We start from the raw sequence: 19,728 nt of genomic DNA, 5'->3' as shown, positions 1-19,728 counted from the left end.
CTCTACGCACTTAAAAGTCTTAACAGACTAGACTGGTCAGTATCAAAGTAAAATTGCTCGAAGGATTAAAGTTGGTGCGTGATCCTGTCTATTTATTGTTGAATATCTTTGAATCAGACGTGAAAACTTTGTTCATTATATTCTTATCCAAAGGTAGAATAGACATTAGACTCTTTTTTTTATAACAGAAGGGGGCAAACGAACAGCGGGAACACCGAAGTGTTCAACGACGACCATGGACATCAGCAATACCAGAGGAACCGAAGATACGTTGCCGACCTTTGAGGTGGTGATAAGCTCGCTCTTAATTTCCTCTTAATTTCATTTAATACCGATCAATCGACGAAAAAGGTTTTTTTTTTGTTTCTACGGACTGATCGGACCTAGTTGAATAAAAAAAAATTTTTGGACTGCCTGATCGGCAGGCATACACCCATTAAAGTATGATAAATATAGAACGACTACTAGGACCATAGGTTTGTGCATTCTTTTAAACATTAGGCGGACCGACAATGACATTCAAACTGGCGACTTACAATCAGTCTCTTATACTTGAAAAACCTTTATTAAATAAAAAAAAAACACGATTAAAATTTTCGACGAATCAAAATTGTGCGTTATTATTTGAAATTGCCCGCACGTATTAAATATTTAATTTCTACATATTGTATAGAACTTTAGTATGGATGGATTCAAAATAAGATATACATCAGCGTAATAAAGCGGTAAAATATTTTTAAATTTAAAATGGCTGCGTATATTCAAGAATCTCAGTTTGTGTTTAATTTTGAATTATCTGGTTCCAATACAACTTTAATTTTAATAATTTAAAAACCTTATTAGTTATTACTTGAGCTTATTTAACTACAACTTTCCTTATACATTGGAATAATTAACTAGATTTAACATACGAGAACTATTCAATACCTTTAAATGTATGAAAAATGACCTATAGACACAAAGTTACCTGACCTTGTGATAGCGATATCGCTGTATTTGTCAGAAAATATAGAAATTAACCTAAAAAAAAATTAATAAGGCATGAGAAAAAAGAAAGACTATATGACAACATGAATCTGACAAGGACTTTATATCTTTTTATAGTATTGATAGAGCGCGCCTGTGTTGTATTAAACTTTAATGTCACTTTTGCTTATTAACCGTGAGTTTCTGAGACCAAAATCCACGTTTATTGTCATCTCTGTTATGTCAAAGATAATGACAGGGATGACGATAGAGATTTTGGCTTCAGAAACTCTATGAGCCAGATAATGTCGCACTATAGATGTTTTTTACTGATAAACATACTATATAATATGAAATATTAATACATATAGATAGACATTGATACATAAGAAAGATATCACGTTATATTATCGAGTTCTAAAAAATATATTTATATGTATATTTCTAGATTAAGCTGTCTAAAGAGCTAAGTTAAGTTACTTTATCAAGTTAGATAATTGAATACAAATGCTATCGCTTAGATTACACGTGAGATGATTTTACATTATGTTACATAAGTAAATACATAATTGTATTAAAGTATGCAGAAATGTTCGTAACTAATTTACTTGACTTTTACTAAGTTAATATAAGTATATAGGTATAACTAGAAACACTAAAAGCACTATCCAAGTATGTACTATACTTGACTAGACGTAAATGTTAATTGGCTAACCGTGGATTTCCGAGTCCAAAATCTCCGTTTAAAACATATAGCTATCTCTGTTTTCTCAAAGATGAAAGACAGAGATGATGATATATTTTGGTGTCAGAAAACCACGGTAAATCAGCCGAACAGTCTTTAACTAAGTAAATTATCATAGACGTGTTTAAAACTGTCTTGAAATTACAATACAAATTATTATTTAAAAAAAAAACATAAAATAACTTAATATATCTTAACATACTAATAATAAATTGTGCGGATAAAAGACACCAAGATTATCGATTTTTTTTCTATTATAAATATCGATTTTTTCACATAAAAATCGATTTTAAACAACCATGTTCACGTACCAAAGATCAAGCATTCTAGTAAGAAATCATAGAATGTTTGGATGATATGTTAATTGATATCGAATAAAATAAAGCTTAATGGAATGATATAAAATATTTTAGGCATAATATTATTTTTATACATTAGACTTAAACTTTCGTGAGAAATTATTGTAAAATAATTAGGAACAGCTGAACTCACGTAATAGTCCGGTGACGGCAGCGACTAGTTTCGGACCAATCAGAGTTCCATCTTCATGGCGAGTGTTAAGAGTTCTTCGCGGTCACGGCGTCTCTCTCAGTACAAGACGGCAAGTTTTATATTAACAGTTTAAAACCTTATAAGTTAATACTTGAGTTAACTTAACTACAACGGTCCCTATACATTGGAGTAATTACCTAGATTTAATATACGCGAACTATTCAAGACCTTTAAATGTAGGAAAAATGACGTAGAGTCACACAAATTTATTTGACCTGGTGATGGCGCTGATATCGCAGAAAGTACAGAAATTATCTAAAAATATTTAAAGGCATGGAAACACAAGAAAAGATAGCTAAAGTCTGACAAGGACTTTTTATGTAGTTCTCTGAGACGCGATGCGATCGTGAAGAATTCTAAATAAACACTCGACCTAAAGATGAACTTTCAACAGGTCGACGTGAGTTTGATAGTTCCTTATTATTTTAATATCACTATATCACCTACTTTTAAATATTTTTACGCATCTACTCTTTTAGTATACTTGAGTAAATGTTTGATGATATTTTAGAAAAAACTAAACTTACATTTTCGACAAACATAAAATGACGTGGACTAGATGTGAGATATAATCGTTTAAAGCAGTCTTTATCTAACAATTTAAGAGCAAACTTACAACCATAATTTGTAAAGAGACAACGACAAATATTTAATGTGCATTTATATAAGAATTAACTGTACTAATATAAAAATTACGTAAATATAAAATGAGATTTCATTAAAAAGAAGAGCACCATATATTTATTAGTCAGAAATTTTCATTGTCCGAAGACAATGTTACAAAAATTAAAACAATACGGATGCCAAAATGATGACACAAGAAATTTTTTTGGAAAATTTTTCAATCATTTTTCACAGCAAATCATTCAAAAATAATTTCAAATACACACAGATAGATATATTTTTGAAATAGACAACGTTCTGAATCCCGATCCGACTTGAAGGACCAAGAGGTGGTCCTTCAAGTCGGATCTTTTTTTTAACAACATACCCTCAATTATAAAAAAAAACCTGAGAATTTTATGAATATAAGAAATAAACAATTTTTAAACTTATCAACTTCAATATGTTACATATTTTAGACTAACAGAATATTGAAATAAATAGTTATATCGTAATGTTTTTAAACTGTCAACAAATGTCCTATAAAAATTAATTGATAATTTTCTATTGTTAGAGTGTAATTCGGTTATATTTGGCATAACTTCTCGGCATAAATAAACATTGTAACACAAGTAAATATACATCTATGGAATATGACTTCTAAATATACATTTGGAATTTATAGACTAGATTATAAGACAAGAATCAGTCGGGAAAGTTTCATGGGGCCGTTTGAAGCCAAGCGCGCAGACCTTTAGCCCTTTCAGTCACTCCATCGGATGTCTCATTTATCATTGGATCAGGCTGTGAAGTTAATCATTCTTTATGTAAAGAACCTTATTTTTTTATATCATAAGTTGGCAAACGAGTGACCGGTCACCTGAAATCGCTGAAATAGCGAAGTGACCGTTGCCCATAGACATACGCTATTGCATATGCGTTGCCTACCTTTAATCGACGGAGGAGAGGATGCACAGAAAGATAATATTTTCCCTTTCCATGCATTCTCTCATCCGGAAAGTCCACTTCCACTTCCCATCCTTTCCTTATAAGAAAAAGGGTGGGAAGGGCAAGAGGACTAAATTAGGCCTCCGAGACGCACACTCATCAGACTGTACTTGAGGCCTGTCTTCTGTGTAGTCGTGGTATTTCACCGGGAGAGCCGGGACAATTCCTGCGAACATGTTAAAGCTCGCTCTACCACTGTTGGAGAGACCTTTACTTCTACAAAATATAGTTTTTATATAATAAAGTTATAACTTACTGCGGATAGAGTCATCCTAGTCTGCGATGTAGTTGCTACATTGTAGGAACTGGTTTCTGGTGAAGCTAAAACAACGAGTAAATAATTAAAGACATTTTTTTAAATTATGAAGTATTTGAAGGTAAATTCCTAATAAGATGTCATTTCACTAACTTCAATTTAAAGTTTGATTTTTTTAAACTACTGGCTATTAAGAATAAATATATACTAAAATGTCGACGCAGGGAAATAACATTTTGTTTGAATTACAAAGTCTTAATAATTCGTGTTATAGAATATTTGAGAATTCAGCGGAGAGAAACGACATTATTCTTCGATTTACTAAGGATTTCAATTCATCATCATCAGCTCACTATACACGTCCCCAATGAGGGGTTCGGAGCCTGCCCTAAGTAAAGGGTGATTAGGCCATAGTCAACCACGCTGGCCAAGTGCAGGTTGGTTGACTTCACACATATCTTTGAATTACTTCTCAGATATGTGCAGGTTGCATCAAGATAAGATTTTCCTTCACCGTAAGAACGTCGGATAAATGTACATATATAAATCGAAAAACACATTGGTACATGGCGGGATTCGAACCCAGGACCTGCAGATTACAAGTGAAGTGCTTTAACCCCTGAGCCACCGACGCTCTTAAAGGATTTCAATTTTTAATAACGCCATCTATCTGAATCACAATTGACTTACCTGTGTTTGGTCTCCGGGCGTCCAGTGCTCGCCAGATGTCGCGCACGTCGGCGTGCAGCGCGCGCAGCGAGCGCAGCACCGCGCCGCTCGTCTCCAGCCCCGCGACACCCTCCACAACATCCCCGCCCTCGCTGCCTGAAGATGCTTCACTTGTCGTCGTCTCCTGTGTCACCAACAAACAATCAGTCTTCGAAAATTAATGTCTACTTGAATTTGTCACTTCACATACCGGTGAGAAGCAGAGTAGATATTTAATCTCAAATAAAATTAATCTTTATATGGTTGAATGAAAGTTGAATTTTAATTGCATGTCTTTTTAGCAAGTGTTAAAGACGTGTACTAAACCTTGTTTCAATCGTATAAAGCTCAATTTTTATTTCCGATAAAAAAAATCAATTCTGTTCTCCGCACAGATCTATATTAAGGAACCCAAGATATGTCAATGTCAATCTAATAAATTGAAAACAATGGCAAAAAAAAAATCAAAACAATAATAAACCAATATCAGAGATCAATAAAGCTTACCACCAATGCAAAAAATAAGACAAATGATTGAACACGAAATTAGCAAAGAAATAGAAAACATCTAAACGCAAAAACACGACGAACGAATTGAAATGAAGAAAGAAAGCCAAGTAAAGAACAATTTACCCGCATTCCTAAAGATAAACAACAAAATATGATGAACATAAGCATAACCAATGGCCAAGAAATTCAACGAGAAATGAAACATTGAAGAACGAAGCGAACCATTCACAACTAGTAACAACTTTAGTCGAATCCAATAGAAAATAAATATATATTTACATATTTAATTTCATTGAATTGGAGTAGAGTTGATATTGTATGGACCTGTATGAGAGGGGGGTGCGTGTGTGGGGTGGGGTAGGGGAGGTCCTCAGCGAGACGACGCAGCGCGCGCTCGATGTGCCGCAGCCGGATCTCCTTCTCCCCGAGCAAGGCGCGCGCGCGGTGCAGCGCCACCTCCAGCTCCGTGCTCTCGCGGTCCTCCTGTACCATATCTCTATTTAACCGTACCTTTACTTTACTAACAACACTAGTGTTAGACCATCGAATACTATAAGTATGAATTAAATGTATCAAGCATGAGTTTAGAGTATGATAGTTTGTCCTAGCTGCTCCCGTGCTTCATCCATAAAAAAATCCATTCATTTTTGTTTAATTTAAATGCTCAAGTGACGACGAAGGACCATTGGCTGAGAATTACCGTTACCATGACAACCAATCCATCTTTAGCTACTATTGGTTCGCATTATTTGTCTCTTTCGCGCATAACATTTTTTCCGAATATTAACCCCCTAACTTTACTGGCTTGAAAATATAAAGCCCAAAGAATGTCGGACTTATAGGGCTTTTTATAACAAAAAGAATTTGTCAAAAAAAATGCCATGATTGCTAAGATCCTGTTTTTAAAGAAGTGTATGTGTGAAGTCAATCCGTAGTGAGCCAGCGCGATTGACTATGACCTAGTCACCAAACTTCGGGTTGACTCAGTGGGGAAATACGGACTTGATGATGAATGACTCACAAAAATATAATATATAAGATGAGTATATATGCAGTATACATACCGATGTGGCGCGATGCGGGGAGAGGTTGGCACGCGAGTCACGCAGCGCTGCACGACGTCGCTTGAGCACTGCGCGCGCACGTCGCATACCTTCGCGCTCCACAAGTGCGCGGTGACGTACAAACTCCAGCTCGGGGGTATTCGCTGTATTCACCGCACCTTTACATATCAATATATTTAAAATACTATCGGCTCTATTAAAAAAAACATCAAAAACACAAAAACAACGAGAGGTACATGTTTTTTTATTCAAGTACTAGATGTCGCCTGCGAATCCGCGCGGTATTGATAAATTTTGCCTGTGTTCTTCCAGACTGTGTACCATATCTATGCCAAATTTCATCAACATCCGTCAAACTGTTCTGAAGATCAATAACAAACATCCATACATCCAAATTTTCGCAGTTATATTGTAATAGTAAGAAGTATTTCAACGGTGGATACCTAGTCGAAAGTCTCAAGGTCAAAACATTATTTTTAAAACATCACTAATTAAATATATTAATTTGTAATGTTATTAATAAGTATACCTAATTCGGAGAAGGGATATCGCAGGCTGTACGCAGGCTGGCAGGCTAGGTCTGGAAACTGATCTTCTAAGTCGTCCAGCTTGCGGAGCTGCTGACGAAGAGATTCCAACGGGCTGGACCAGCCTTCGCCGCGTCTGTATATAATATACTGCTATTTTGAATGTTATCTGTATGTAATAAATAAGGAATTTATGTTATGTAAATACATACTTGGGTGAATAATTAAGTCTAGATGTGGAGGCAGATTTTAATCTTGTGAAACATCGCCGACGACCGTGACCTATGGATTTATTTTAAATTTATTTACTTACACTTAAATTTTACTTTAAACATTTAAGAATGAAAATAAAAATAAATTAAGAATACGAAATTATTTAAAAATTAATAAATATACCATTAATAGTTTCTTTGGGCTTTTCGTCTGCTGTTGTCGCGTCTGATGAGTCTTGGTAGTCGGTTGTAGCTCCTGCAAATTATTGTATCGTAATAACTATATTCCATTTATAATATATGTATATTAATTAGCCTACACGATGCTCTACATCTATGCCAAATATCAGCGAGATCTATGCATCTGTTCTGGAGATACCTTCCAACAAATATCCATCCATCCATCTAAATTTTTGCTTTAATATATATTTTTTTTAATATTAGCAGATTTTTGTAAATTTACTAATATTTCTTTCTACCATTCCAACTAAACTCTGGGCTTGTGCTAGGATATGGTGTTACGACAATAGTCGAATAGTGGGATTCGAACCCCCGACCTCGTGATCGGAAATCCGTACCTCTAACCATTAGGCTATTGGCGCTTAAATAATAATATTAGTAAGATATATCGGAAATTCTGTGTTTTGTCCTTCTAAACCATTTGCACCATTTCATGTATGTATGACAGTGATGTGCTAATATTTTGTTTACTACAAATAACCATAGATGGCGTTAGTGTCATATTTGTTCCAAAAAACAGGTAATAAGTAAAGTAAATAGTTGTATGAATATGTATGAAGTCTTACATTACCCGCATCTCTATCGCGGTCGCGGTCGCGGTCGCGGTCAGAGCGCGGCGGCTCGCGGAATGCGACTGCGGTGCGTCTGCGCGGTGCCTTCGCCCCCGATGTTAGTGACGACTCCGCTGATTGTAAAATCTAGAAATAAAATAAATCAAACTTATGCAAGTATTTTTTTTTGTAAATTTACTAATATTTCTTTTATCAACTAAAGTCTTAGCTTGTGCTACATGATCCTAGTCGAATGGCGGGATTCAAACCCCCGACGGTGATCTGAAATCCGTACCCTTAACCATTAAGCTATTGGCGCTTTATTAGTATTAGTCGTTTCAACCTTTTTATAGGTTCAAGGTCATCTGTTATGCATAGTTCTCTCAACCCCTCCCACATAACATAGTATAAAAAGCGTTTCGTATTATGTACCGAGCCAAGATATTTGAAAAGCTCAATAGCTGTGTTCCACTTAAATTAAGTACAGAATAAAAATCGAATAAATCGTTTCTTAAGAGTTGTATGCAATTAATCCATTAATTTTAGATTTTAGTTCATTGGATTAATCAAGCTGTAGACTGGAAAATTTGATATTTAAATCACACCGCTCACACTTATGTTGAAACATGTTGCCTTGTATATTCAAACATAATGAGAGAAAATGTTTTTATACAAGTTTTTCAACAGTGAAAACCTACATATACAAAGGTATTTTTGCAGTTACTTTTATAAATATGTAGCACTTACGTTAGTCTTTAGTTTCCATTCATTGTTATTATCAGATTTATGTGCGTTGCTCTCTGACGCGGATGTTTCATTGTCATTGCATCTGACAGTGTTATTATTGCGTATAACTCTTGGCTCTGTCTCGATCACCACGCTTATACTCTTCTCATTCGCCTCTTTACATCTGTATGGAACATTAATATCATTCAGTCATTCAAATAATCATTCGATCATTCAATTACTAATATTATAAATCTGAATGTTTGTGTATGAACGAACAGCTGCATTTCGATTTTGATAAAATTTGACATAGATGTAGAACATAGCCTGGAAGAACATATAGGCTACTAATTAACTTTTTTTTACATTTTCGGGCGAACTGAATAGCTGCCTTCAGCTAGTCTTATAAATGCGAATATTTCCATGGATGGATGTTTGTTACAAGATGTCTCCAGAACAAACTGCATGTATCTCGCTGAAATTTGACATACATTTAGAACACAGCCTGGAAGAACATATAGGCTATTTTTTTTATTCCGCGTGGACTGAGTCGCGGGCGACAGCTAGTCAAACAACAAGATTATCTTACTTCTCAATAGATTGCGTAGCTTTATGTGAGTTTGATTTCTCAGTTTCGGAGCCGGTGGTCATGCTCATCTCACGGCGTTTGTTGCGACGTTCTATCGACATCTGAAATTCAAAAAAAGGGAATCAATTTGCATAGCAATTCATCTAAAGCAACTACGAAAAAGCAAACACGATCCATCTCTTTGAATACAACATATCAGAACGATTTGCGACACCTCAAATACAAATATATATTTTGTCACTAGAGGAACTAGCCAAAAGGCATTCGATTGACAATAACGATCGATAAATCACGCGATTTTACCGTGTTAATTCTATATATAATTGATATTCGTTATGAAATCGCTTCGGAGCGAATGTACTTTGTTTACTTCTCAGGTCGACTCAGGCCTAGTCTTCTTCTTGTAGCTCTACAGTCCTTTGTGGCCTTGGCTTGGTCCAGCAACTTTTTCCATTTAGGTCTAACTTTGGCCACGGACTTTCAATTTGCTATGCCCACTTTTTTGCGTCTAAAGCCTAGTCACCCCTAACTTAATATAGGTTCCCAATTATATGCTCATTTAATTTTCACAGGCGTTAAGTGGTAAGAAATGGTTACCTTAACGTCGTGCTTGAGTCGTGCATACTTCTCCTTGAGACAGCGGTACTTGTCTGCGAGCGCGCGGTCACGCTCGTGCGGGGAGGTGCGCGCGCTGCGTGCTGCGGCCGCGCGCTCGCCCGCCAGACGCGCGCGCACCTCCTCCACGTGGCACGCGTGCTGACCGCGCAGTCTCTCCACCTACCACAACCAACTACTTCGTTAACTGGACATCACAGTTTTATTTTATATACAACTGTATATGTGCGCCAATTTAACACCTAAAATGCCTCAGTAGAAATAGAAAAAATCACAGGTGCCCCTACTCGGCGCTTATATGCAGACAGCGATCCGGTCACCGGTGCCCGGAGTGGCGTTTAACGTGTTAATAAGTCAATTTTGACGCAAATTATCATTCGTACTTCAAACGTATTGTGAATCGAATTCAGTCGTTTGGAAGAATCCATGTTTTTTGTTTGTTTTCGAATATCTTTAGTGTTTAAAAAAAGAAATCACCGATGCAATATTGTTATATATTGCTTCACATTATTACAAATTAAAAATTTCATACAAAACACAATATTATATTGATACAAAGTATTAAAATATAATTTACCTCAGCTCTATAGTCGTGTCTTAGTTCAGTAATCCTTGTAGTGTGCTCTTCTCTCAAAGTCTCTATAGTAGCTCTGTTCTCTTCTATCATTCGCGTTCTCTCTCTATTCAAACTCATTTGTAATTGTTCTCTCAATTCACAAAGAGCTCGTTCATTATCTGTTAAAAATAAAACAAGCATAATAATAAATATCCCTCTTTGAATATAGAAATATTGGTATAACTTTTTTGGCCCCGGGGACATAAAAACTAAAGTACAACATATGAGTGCCCAATGTTAAAATGTCATAAGATACTTGTATTATAGCTGTCTTGACTTGTGTGGCTGGTATAAAAATTATACCAAATTTTCTAACATAACTAAACACTATTATAACTAACCAGGCCAAATAAATTTATCTGACTATAAGTATAAATATTTCACACATCATTAGAAAAATATCTCAAAGTAAATTGATACGAAAGATTATGGATAATAGGACATAGAAGAAAACAGAAGTGGCCAACAAATTGTCTAATATGTAAGTTCGATGTGTAACATACCAATTTCCAAACTTTCAGTTTCATCCGCCAATTTAATCTTATAATCTTCCCGGAGCCGCGCCATGTTCTCTGCATGTTGTGTCTCCGTAGCCTCCACTTGCTCCTGATGACGTTTCTCCAGCTTGTTGAGTGCATCTTGCAACATTTGTTTGTGATTATGTTCCGCTGTAGATAACTCCTGGAAATATATTTAAATACTCAATAAATATACTAAAATTTAAATTAATAATATTACGGTTATTACTGAAGAAATATTCATAGCTAAAATTATTGGTTTCTTATAAGTTATGTATAAAACTGTGTACAATTAGAGAAACAGGCTGTATTCCACCTTAAAAGCGTAAATCGTTTGAACATTTTGTATGCCAAAGTTCATTCATTGGCTCACTACTAATTGCTTAATATTATGCCGTCGTTTGCGCAACTTACTGCTACGAAATTGTTTATTTTGTAAGAAAGGGTGGAGTTTGTCTTGTTGCAATGAACAAGGCAAATATAATTTTAGTAGAACACTGCTAAATTCTCTGACAGTACATTAATAGTTACTAGTAAAAAAAATTAACAGAACAAAAATAAAATTAAAGAAGAAACTGTAAGTTAACTTTTTAAACTAAATATTAAAGAAGTATCTTACCTCTTCCATGTCTCTTTTATGTCGGTCTGCCTGTTCATTAAGTCTTATTCTCTTTTCAGTCAAAAACTTTTGTTCCGCTTCTTTTATCTCCTCCTGTAACTCCGCTCTCATTTTCTTCTCTTTAGCGGACCACTCCATTCTTATTAACTCCAACTCTTTTTGCAACGATAATTCCAATCGTCTTTTTTCATCGTTTCTATTTCTTTCTATAAAATCTCTGGTACCCATATCGGGTATTAAGGGAGATTTAATTGGTTTTGAACAACTTTCTTCCTGGGTTTCAAATTGGTACACTACGACTACATTATCTGAACTACTTTTGCCTTGTGATATAATAACTCCGTCTAATCTAGGACTCGTTTTACCTAGACTCATTGAATCCGATGATTTATTCTGTGTTGTCAATTTTAACGGTTTAAATGTGGATAGTGGTGAAAAGTTTTTGCCAAAGTCCAACCTTGACGATCTATCAGAACCCAAACTAGGTGTGGGAGATAATTTGATTTGAGTTTTTATATCTTTTGGTATATCAATGCTATTAGATCTAGGTGTTGTTTTAACTTCGTCTTCTCTGTTAGATTTTCTCGAATCCTCAGAATCGGAATGTGTGAATTTAGATTGTTTAGACAGGAAATCTAATTTCGGGACTTTTATCTGTGGAATAGGCATGTCTGAAATTCTCTGAGGTCTAATCGGACTTGGCTCTGACGTCTTGGAATGATTGTGCAATGAATCCTCACTTTCTTTGGGACTTTTCTCATTGTCTATGCTTTTATCGGATTTATCTTTCTTTTGACTTTCGTGGCTTTCATTCGATTCATCAAGATCATTAAGATCGATGTTAGCGAATTCTCTATCAGGAGAATCGATTGACGTTTCCGAATCTATACTTTCCATTAGATTTATAGATATTTTATTCTTCTGTGGTATCATAGGTGATCTGTTGAAATATTTTAATCTTAGTAATTATAAATGAAAATGTTTGGATGGATGGATGGATCTAGCTGAAATTTGGTATAGATGTAGAACATAGTCTGGAAGAACATATGGGCTACTAATTAAGTTTTTTTTAATACCGTGCGGGCGGAGTCGCGGGCGACGACTTATATAAATATAGCTCACAAAACAGTGCAAAGTTGCCTAAAAAAGATACATAGATGCATCAGAAATTGTTAATTTTAATAATTTGTAACTACGTCATCTTACCTAGGTCTACCTTCCTTATCAGAGCCAGGTTCTTCAATGTTCACTGGAGCTGAGTCTCCGTCTCCCCGACGTACTAGATCGGATATCTTCTGGAAGTTCTTTTGGAATAAATCAGGTTTTATATAGTCAGAAGGGGAGGGTTTTAAAAGACGTCTTCTCGGTGATTTGTCACGACTATCCCCATCTGTAATTACAAAGAGGTTCAGTTTATACGACTCTGTCTAATTTACCTTTAGTCTACTTTTTAAATGGTTGGTATAGGCCCTTTATTGCTTGAAAAAAAAAAAGAACTTTTGTTTCGAATTTCTTCCAAATCAGGTAGGATCTTGTAGAATTACTTGATAGAGATCATACATACATCCATCAAAAACTTTGGCATTTATAAAAAAGTAAAATATTTATACAACTTACCAAATGAATCTTTCTCGGAGCTACTCTTGGGTTCTCTAGGACTTTCGGCTATATGTGGCCGAGGTGGTAAAGGAGGTCTAGCTACTAAAGGCGAGAGATGAACATTATTTAACATTGTCGGCACAGGGGATGGACTTGGTGATAAGGGTACTGGTGAAGGGACAACAGGTGATGATGGGATAATAGGTGAAGAAACAAGAGTTGATGGTATGGACACAGGAGGAGCACTTATAATAGAACTCTGGCCTTCATTTTGATCTGATGAACTGTTAGATCCTGGACTAACAGTAGGTTCCGGAACATTTTCTAATTTAAATCTGGAAATTAATTTAAAATTGATAAAAACTAAAAAAGAAGTACAATCATGTATATTTAAAAATAAATAGTAAATTATTTTCTTTTTTAAATATGCGTATCTTTAGTGTTAATTTTTTGCATTTTAATTATTTAGTCTTCAATGCCGAAACACTAGAAACAATATTCTCTTCCTTCTCATAATCTTCTATGAGAAGAAAGAACGTTTTTGTATATTTCAGAAGTGAAAACCCAAGGTCTACCAAACTCTTACCTGACACTTTTTTTATCTTCATCAAAACTGTAAGTTTGCTTTGGTCTTCCCAAAATCGCACTCTCATGTTTTCTTTGGAAGGAATCTGATTTTTCTCTTAGTATACCTTTCGGTGGATCGCTTTTAGTTACAGAATCACCTGGTAGCGACTTCTCTGTATCTGGACTTGGCAAATCTGATTTACAAAGCCTCATAAACATGTTTCCTTTACCTTAAAAAAACACGTCAAAGTAAATATGGTTACATAATAATATTTCTTCTATCATTCGAACTATGCTTTAGGCATGTGCTAGAATATGGTTTACAATAGTCAAATGGATTCGAACTCTCGACCACATGATTGGAAATCCATACCATTAACCATTAGGTTATTGGCACTAATAAATTACTTCTAATAGCTATAAGTTATTGACTGAACTACAAAATATAGTTCAGTAGTGGAATGTATGGAAAGTAGTGGTAACAAATTAATTAATAATAATTTATATAAATTTTATTACCTGAAAATGGCAACCCCTTGTCTATCTTGGCAGTTGATAAGAGTGGGCTGAAGTTTTCCTCTTCCGGACTACTAAGTACATGCATCTTAAGGTCTATAATCTCTGATTGTTGTTTAAACAGCATTTTTGGCCTTTCAAAAGTCGGTCGACTAAACAAATCTCTATCTGATGTATTCCTAACTAAAGCTGGTTTAGGAGAAATTGGACCTTCAACGCTACGTCTTAAAGGCGATATTCTTAAATCACTCAGTTTTTTGTCTAGCCTAGATAGAGGGGCGAGTGGAGGTCGTCCGAGAGGGGTTAAGCGACGTTGGGCGGCGTTCACAGCATCTTTAACATCGGACGGATGATTTTCGCTGTCCGTTGATAGATCGTCATCATCACTTTCAACTTTTGTTTCAACACGTTCGAGATTTTTCGTATTGTCCTCAGAAGTAGGTAGTTCCTGTCGAAATTAAAATAATATATACAATTGATTACAATAATCACAAGTGCTATTTATACTTTAATTTACTGATTAACTTAAGCATAAATATAACTTAATACTTACATAAATTATGGACAAACATTTATCATTTTAAGTAAAATAAAATATTAATTGTAACGAATTTTGAATTTGAAATCTAATCTATATAGCCTGAATGTACACTTCAGTACAAATAAAACATACTGACATTGAATGTGTTAATAATTCTACTTACCTGCACAGAAGCACAAGTATCATCATGCATTGAGGCATCTCTTGCCTTCTTCACCAGCTCCCTATAGACTGTATCTAAAGGATGTTCCCATTGTGTATTTTTTGTGTCTTCATTATAATAGTAATGAGTTTGGAGCTTTTCATCAAAACTGTACAACAAAAAAGTTAAGACATAAATGGGAACTGGGCAAATGGGAAACATTTCAATCACTAATACAATTTCTAATAAATTCATTGTCATTACTTTAAATTGAAAATCAATGTCTCACAATATCATTAACCAAACACCTAATAAATTACAAAAATAAAAATCCTTCAATATACACTTATGTAAAGCTCTGTATATATTTTAAATAATAAATATACAAATCTTAGATACAAAAGGAGAAAACTTCACTAACTATGCCTTCCAGGGAGGTGGCAGAGCTTGCATAAGACCTTCCCGCGCCAAAGGCAGGAGATGGCTCTCACTTTCTGGATCAATACCCAATTGTTGGGCATATTCTGATATTTCTGTAATAAAACATTAGAATTCAATCAATATTACGAAATTTAGGAATCAAATACTACTTAAAAAGCTTGTCTCTCTATCCAAAATACATTCTTTGGATTACAAAGAAATGGAGATATTTGTAAGCATCAAAAACTACAAATAAATATTAAAAATCACACGGTTCCCATCAGTATTAATTAAACAGACCCCTTCATTTTTTACGTGTTCTTCTATTTATTTCTGAGTAAAATAAAATATTATAAAATAAACAATACAAACCATCGGCCGACGGTTGACTACTTTCATCGAATATTTCACGACACACTATAGCTGACGGTGACGACATTTTAAATCATATTTTATTTCACTGCTCGCATAAAGCTTTTTCGAAAATATGAAAGAGATTGTTATTTAATAAAACTGAATTTTCCATAATTTAAATAATTACGACAATAATCACCAAATCCGGGGCCGACGAAAATTTTGACATTACTCTATAATCTTTGATTAAAATTAAAAAAATCCGCTCTTATTGGATTTTAAACATAATGAATGTCTATGATATACCAAATCCTATGTTTTACTTTTTCGTTTATCCAATGTTTCTCAACATCCAAATGAATGCGAATTTGTGTTAGATTTTGCTTCTATCAAGAAAATATTACATATTTTACTTTTGTTTTCTGGATTTTTCAAAGTCAAAGAGGAAATAAAATAAGAGACGGGACTCTTGATTAATTAGATACACAAACGGAGAATAAAAATTGTCATTTTCAATGCTAGCAATATTATGAACAAGTCTACGTTGCTACCAACCTAAAAAAAACAATAAGTCAGTTTCCTTTTTGACGTTTGAAACAGGGGGTGGAAACTTATAAGAAGGACGATTTGTATGGAAAGTGGCGCCACCTTTTAAATCTTGGTAAACATCATTTCATCTCATGGCTAAGAAGAAGAAACATCATTTGTATCATCGAGACATGTGTTATCAAACCGCTACGTTTTTTCGTATTTCTATTTCTGTTCTTGTATTCTTAGTTAAATGTTGTTTCATTCATTTTGTTTTTAATTAAAATGTGTTTTCGTGAAAAACGACGTTGTTCAAAACTGTGTTTTAGATGGACTGATTATGGTAAGTTACAATTCAATAAAAATTTTCATGTTATTCCCATACGTCAGACTCATTTGAACACTTAAATATTTTCGTATTTTGGTGTAGTTTTTAGCACCACAGTGATTTATACTTACTTTGATTTATAATCATATTGAATGGTGCCCTACTTCTAATACATTTTACATAACAGTTCCTATACTTGACATGAAATCACATTCTGTTTGTTTGTTGTAGGTGCATATATACACGGTTTCCCCCTTCCTGCGAGACGGTCAGTGATGTTTAGAAAATGTGTGCCAATCACTGGAATTATAGAGCCATAAACTGATGTGTCTGAAATTAGTAGGTGGGTCCATGTGTGTATATGTAAAAAATATATTTTTTTATTTGTAATTTTTTATTGAAAAGAAAAATTTGCTTGCCTATGTTGTAAGAGAATATGTTCAGAGTGTTTAAACTCGCAAATAACTACAAATTGCCAGTTGCCAGATTGCATGTGACTGAAAATATTTTGGGGTTTGGTTTTAATTACAGGGTATGCATTCTTTTGTAACCGCGCTATACTATTCATTACCATAAATGTAATTTTCAAATATATATATATAATAATATAATTTTTAATATATATATATATATATATATATATATATATATATATATATATATATATATATATATATATATATATATATATATATATATATATATATATATATATATATATATATATATATATATATTAAAAATTATATTATTGGGTTGATATCTTGAAATTCATTAATGTATATGTACTTGCATATATTTAAAATTAAGTTATGTAGAAATATAATAAATATTGTACAAAAATTTAAAAATATTTTGTTTTTATTTCCCCAATAATATTAGGATCATTTTAATAGAGGTATTTCATAGAAGGCTACTTGATATCGGCTCACTATAATAATTACTGATAAGTGGGTATATTATTTTTGAACATTGATTTAATGTCAATTTTAACTTCATTAATTAGATTCCCACTTATCAGTTATTATTATAGTGAGCTAAATATGTGTGCCTAAGTATATAGGTACCAAAAAAAAAATTAGTTCACCGATTATACGCATGGAGCGCCACAATCGCCGTGGATCCACGACTTCGTGCGAGTTGCCCCTCTTTCTATAGTATACTTATTATACTCTTTGGTTTGAAAGTATTATTCGAGGAAAAATAAAACCATTTCGTTAATTGCAACTTTAATTTAATCTTCTGACTAAAGCGAACATATTTTAAGAACGCAACATAATGCTCACTGCTTTCGTAATAATACCATTATTGTTTAGTTCACCAACAAAATACCCCAACTTTGATAAATGCTTATTTGTTCCAGTTTGTTTATTTGATAGGTTATATTTTCTGATAGAACTGGAGTAGTAGTGTCACTCTCGTCGGAAGAAATAGAATAACACTGGAAAGAGATTAGCTCCTATCTGTTGGTAAAATATTTAGAAAATTGCTAACAAGGCAATATGTATTGAAGCAAAACAAATCGTCATCATCAAGCTCACTATACGGACACACTACTCCACGGAGGAGCTCGGAGCCTGCCCTCAGGAATGCGACTAGGTCTTATTCAACAACGCAGAGCCAGTGAGGGTTGGTTGACTTCACACATATCTTTGAATATATATGCAGTTGTATTCAATTTGTAATTACAGTAAGAATGTCGGATGGATGTTAGCAAGAAATTCGAAGAACGCATTACTATATAGCGGAGATCGTACCTGGATATGTAAAATATGATCCGGTCAAACGCCAACTGCACTGCCAACGCTCCAAATAGTCCCCTAATCCAAACTTTTCCTATCAAAACATTGCAAATGTACAAGTCATGATAAATATTATGTAATGTAAAAATAGAATACAATATTTAAGTTTTACTTCTCAAATAAATTCATAAAATTATCATGAACCTAAAGATTCCGCATATTAACACTTTTGTTACTACTATTCTCCATAGATGTTTAACCTATCGATTCCTTAACGAGACAAATAATGAGCTTAGGAGGTATCATTTTGGGGTAAAGTACCTGTGTTGAAATTTATATTACTTGTAAGAAAATTGTATACAATCTCTGTTTATTTTTTATTACTTAGTTCAAAAAAGTTTAAGCTATGTTATAAGTTGTGATATTTGTAAAATCCAAATTTAATAAATTAATTTTGATGTGAAACATCAAAATTGATTATATATAGTATAGCCGCACGTAAAACCGATTTCTGGCGTGGCGACGCATGCCGTGGCGACGCGTCGCCATGCTATACGATGGTGTATATATACAGTCTATATGCAGTAGTGTGTACGGTGTGGCGACGCGTCGCCATGCGCAATCGACTGTGCGATTCTCTCCCACTCGATCTGGCGTTAAGCCATCTTTCTCGCTACACTGAGCTCGAATACCTATAGTGTTTGTATTTAATGAAAATAAATGTTTATTCAATAAATAGTCATCGTTAATCAAAAATCGTAATATTTTATTTTATCATTATGACATATTTAGTTCCTATCACAATATATTCTTTTCTGCATATTACTTTTACAAAATAATGGCGATGTTTCACATCTGCCAGGCGTCCCGTGACGGCTCACATTTTTATTGTTTCATATTTTTCACTAAATGGTATTTTTTTTATCTTTTGTACTTAATACTTAATTCCCTATATTTTAGTATATTTTTATTTTCTGTACACTGCATTTCCCAATTTCGAGAAAATCTTATTATGCTAGTGTATATTTTATATTAGTGTCGAATACATATTTCTAAAAATTGACATATTATTAACATCAAACTAATATAAAACACTAAATCTATAGGTTACACATCTATATATATATATCTATAAAAGTGTTCGACGCGGATGACAGATATTAGGTAGATAAAACCAACATCAAATTTAAGTTTGTCATCATATATGCTAGTTTGGTCTCGTGGCCTTCCTTCCTTCCTCCTTCTTCTTCTTCTTCTTCTTCTTCTTCTTCTTCTTCTTCTTCTTCTTCTTCTTCTTCTTCTTCTTCTTCCTCTTCTTCTTCTTCCTCTTCTTCTTCTTCCTCTTCTTCTTCTTCCTCTTCTTCTT

The 19,728-nt window shown here is 34.0% G+C and overlaps 1 protein-coding gene across 3 annotated transcripts; it reads right to left on the bottom strand.

Moving 5' to 3' along the window:
• Positions 1-3,380: 3,380 nt before the first annotated feature.
• Cep164 (centrosomal protein 164) lies at positions 3,381-15,984 on the bottom strand. 3 transcript variants are annotated; one of them, XM_013317627.1, is made up of 22 exons: positions 15,783-15,984; positions 15,412-15,523; positions 15,012-15,159; positions 14,311-14,755; positions 13,811-14,021; positions 13,243-13,559; positions 12,832-13,015; positions 11,626-12,565; positions 10,992-11,169; positions 10,450-10,607; positions 9,855-10,034; positions 9,258-9,358; positions 8,690-8,852; positions 7,963-8,089; positions 7,336-7,407; positions 7,152-7,221; positions 6,942-7,075; positions 6,413-6,570; positions 5,673-5,831; positions 4,821-4,983; positions 4,131-4,195; positions 3,381-3,670 (listed from the first exon to the last, which is right to left on the bottom strand). In XM_013317627.1, the coding sequence occupies exons 1-22, from the start codon at positions 15,847-15,849 to the stop codon at positions 3,587-3,589; spliced, it is 4,236 nt and encodes a 1,411-aa protein (XP_013173081.1). In that variant the 5' UTR covers positions 15,850-15,984; the 3' UTR covers positions 3,381-3,586. The 3 variants fall into 3 exon arrangements, with proteins under 3 accessions (XP_013173081.1, XP_013173082.1, XP_013173083.1); XM_013317628.1 differs by lacking the exon at positions 5,673-5,831; XM_013317629.1 differs by lacking the exons at positions 3,381-3,670; positions 4,131-4,195; positions 4,821-4,983; positions 5,673-5,831; positions 6,413-6,570 and having other exon boundaries at positions 6,985-7,075; positions 7,958-8,089.
• Positions 15,985-19,728: the final 3,744 nt, after the last annotated feature.

The sequence above is a fragment of the Papilio xuthus genome, unplaced genomic scaffold, assembly GCF_000836235.2.
Source record: "Papilio xuthus unplaced genomic scaffold, Pxut_1.1 DF826938.1, whole genome shotgun sequence".
In the NCBI taxonomy this organism is placed as follows: Eukaryota; Metazoa; Arthropoda; class Insecta; order Lepidoptera; family Papilionidae; genus Papilio; species Papilio xuthus.
This window is presented reverse-complemented; position numbering and strand designations above follow the sequence as displayed.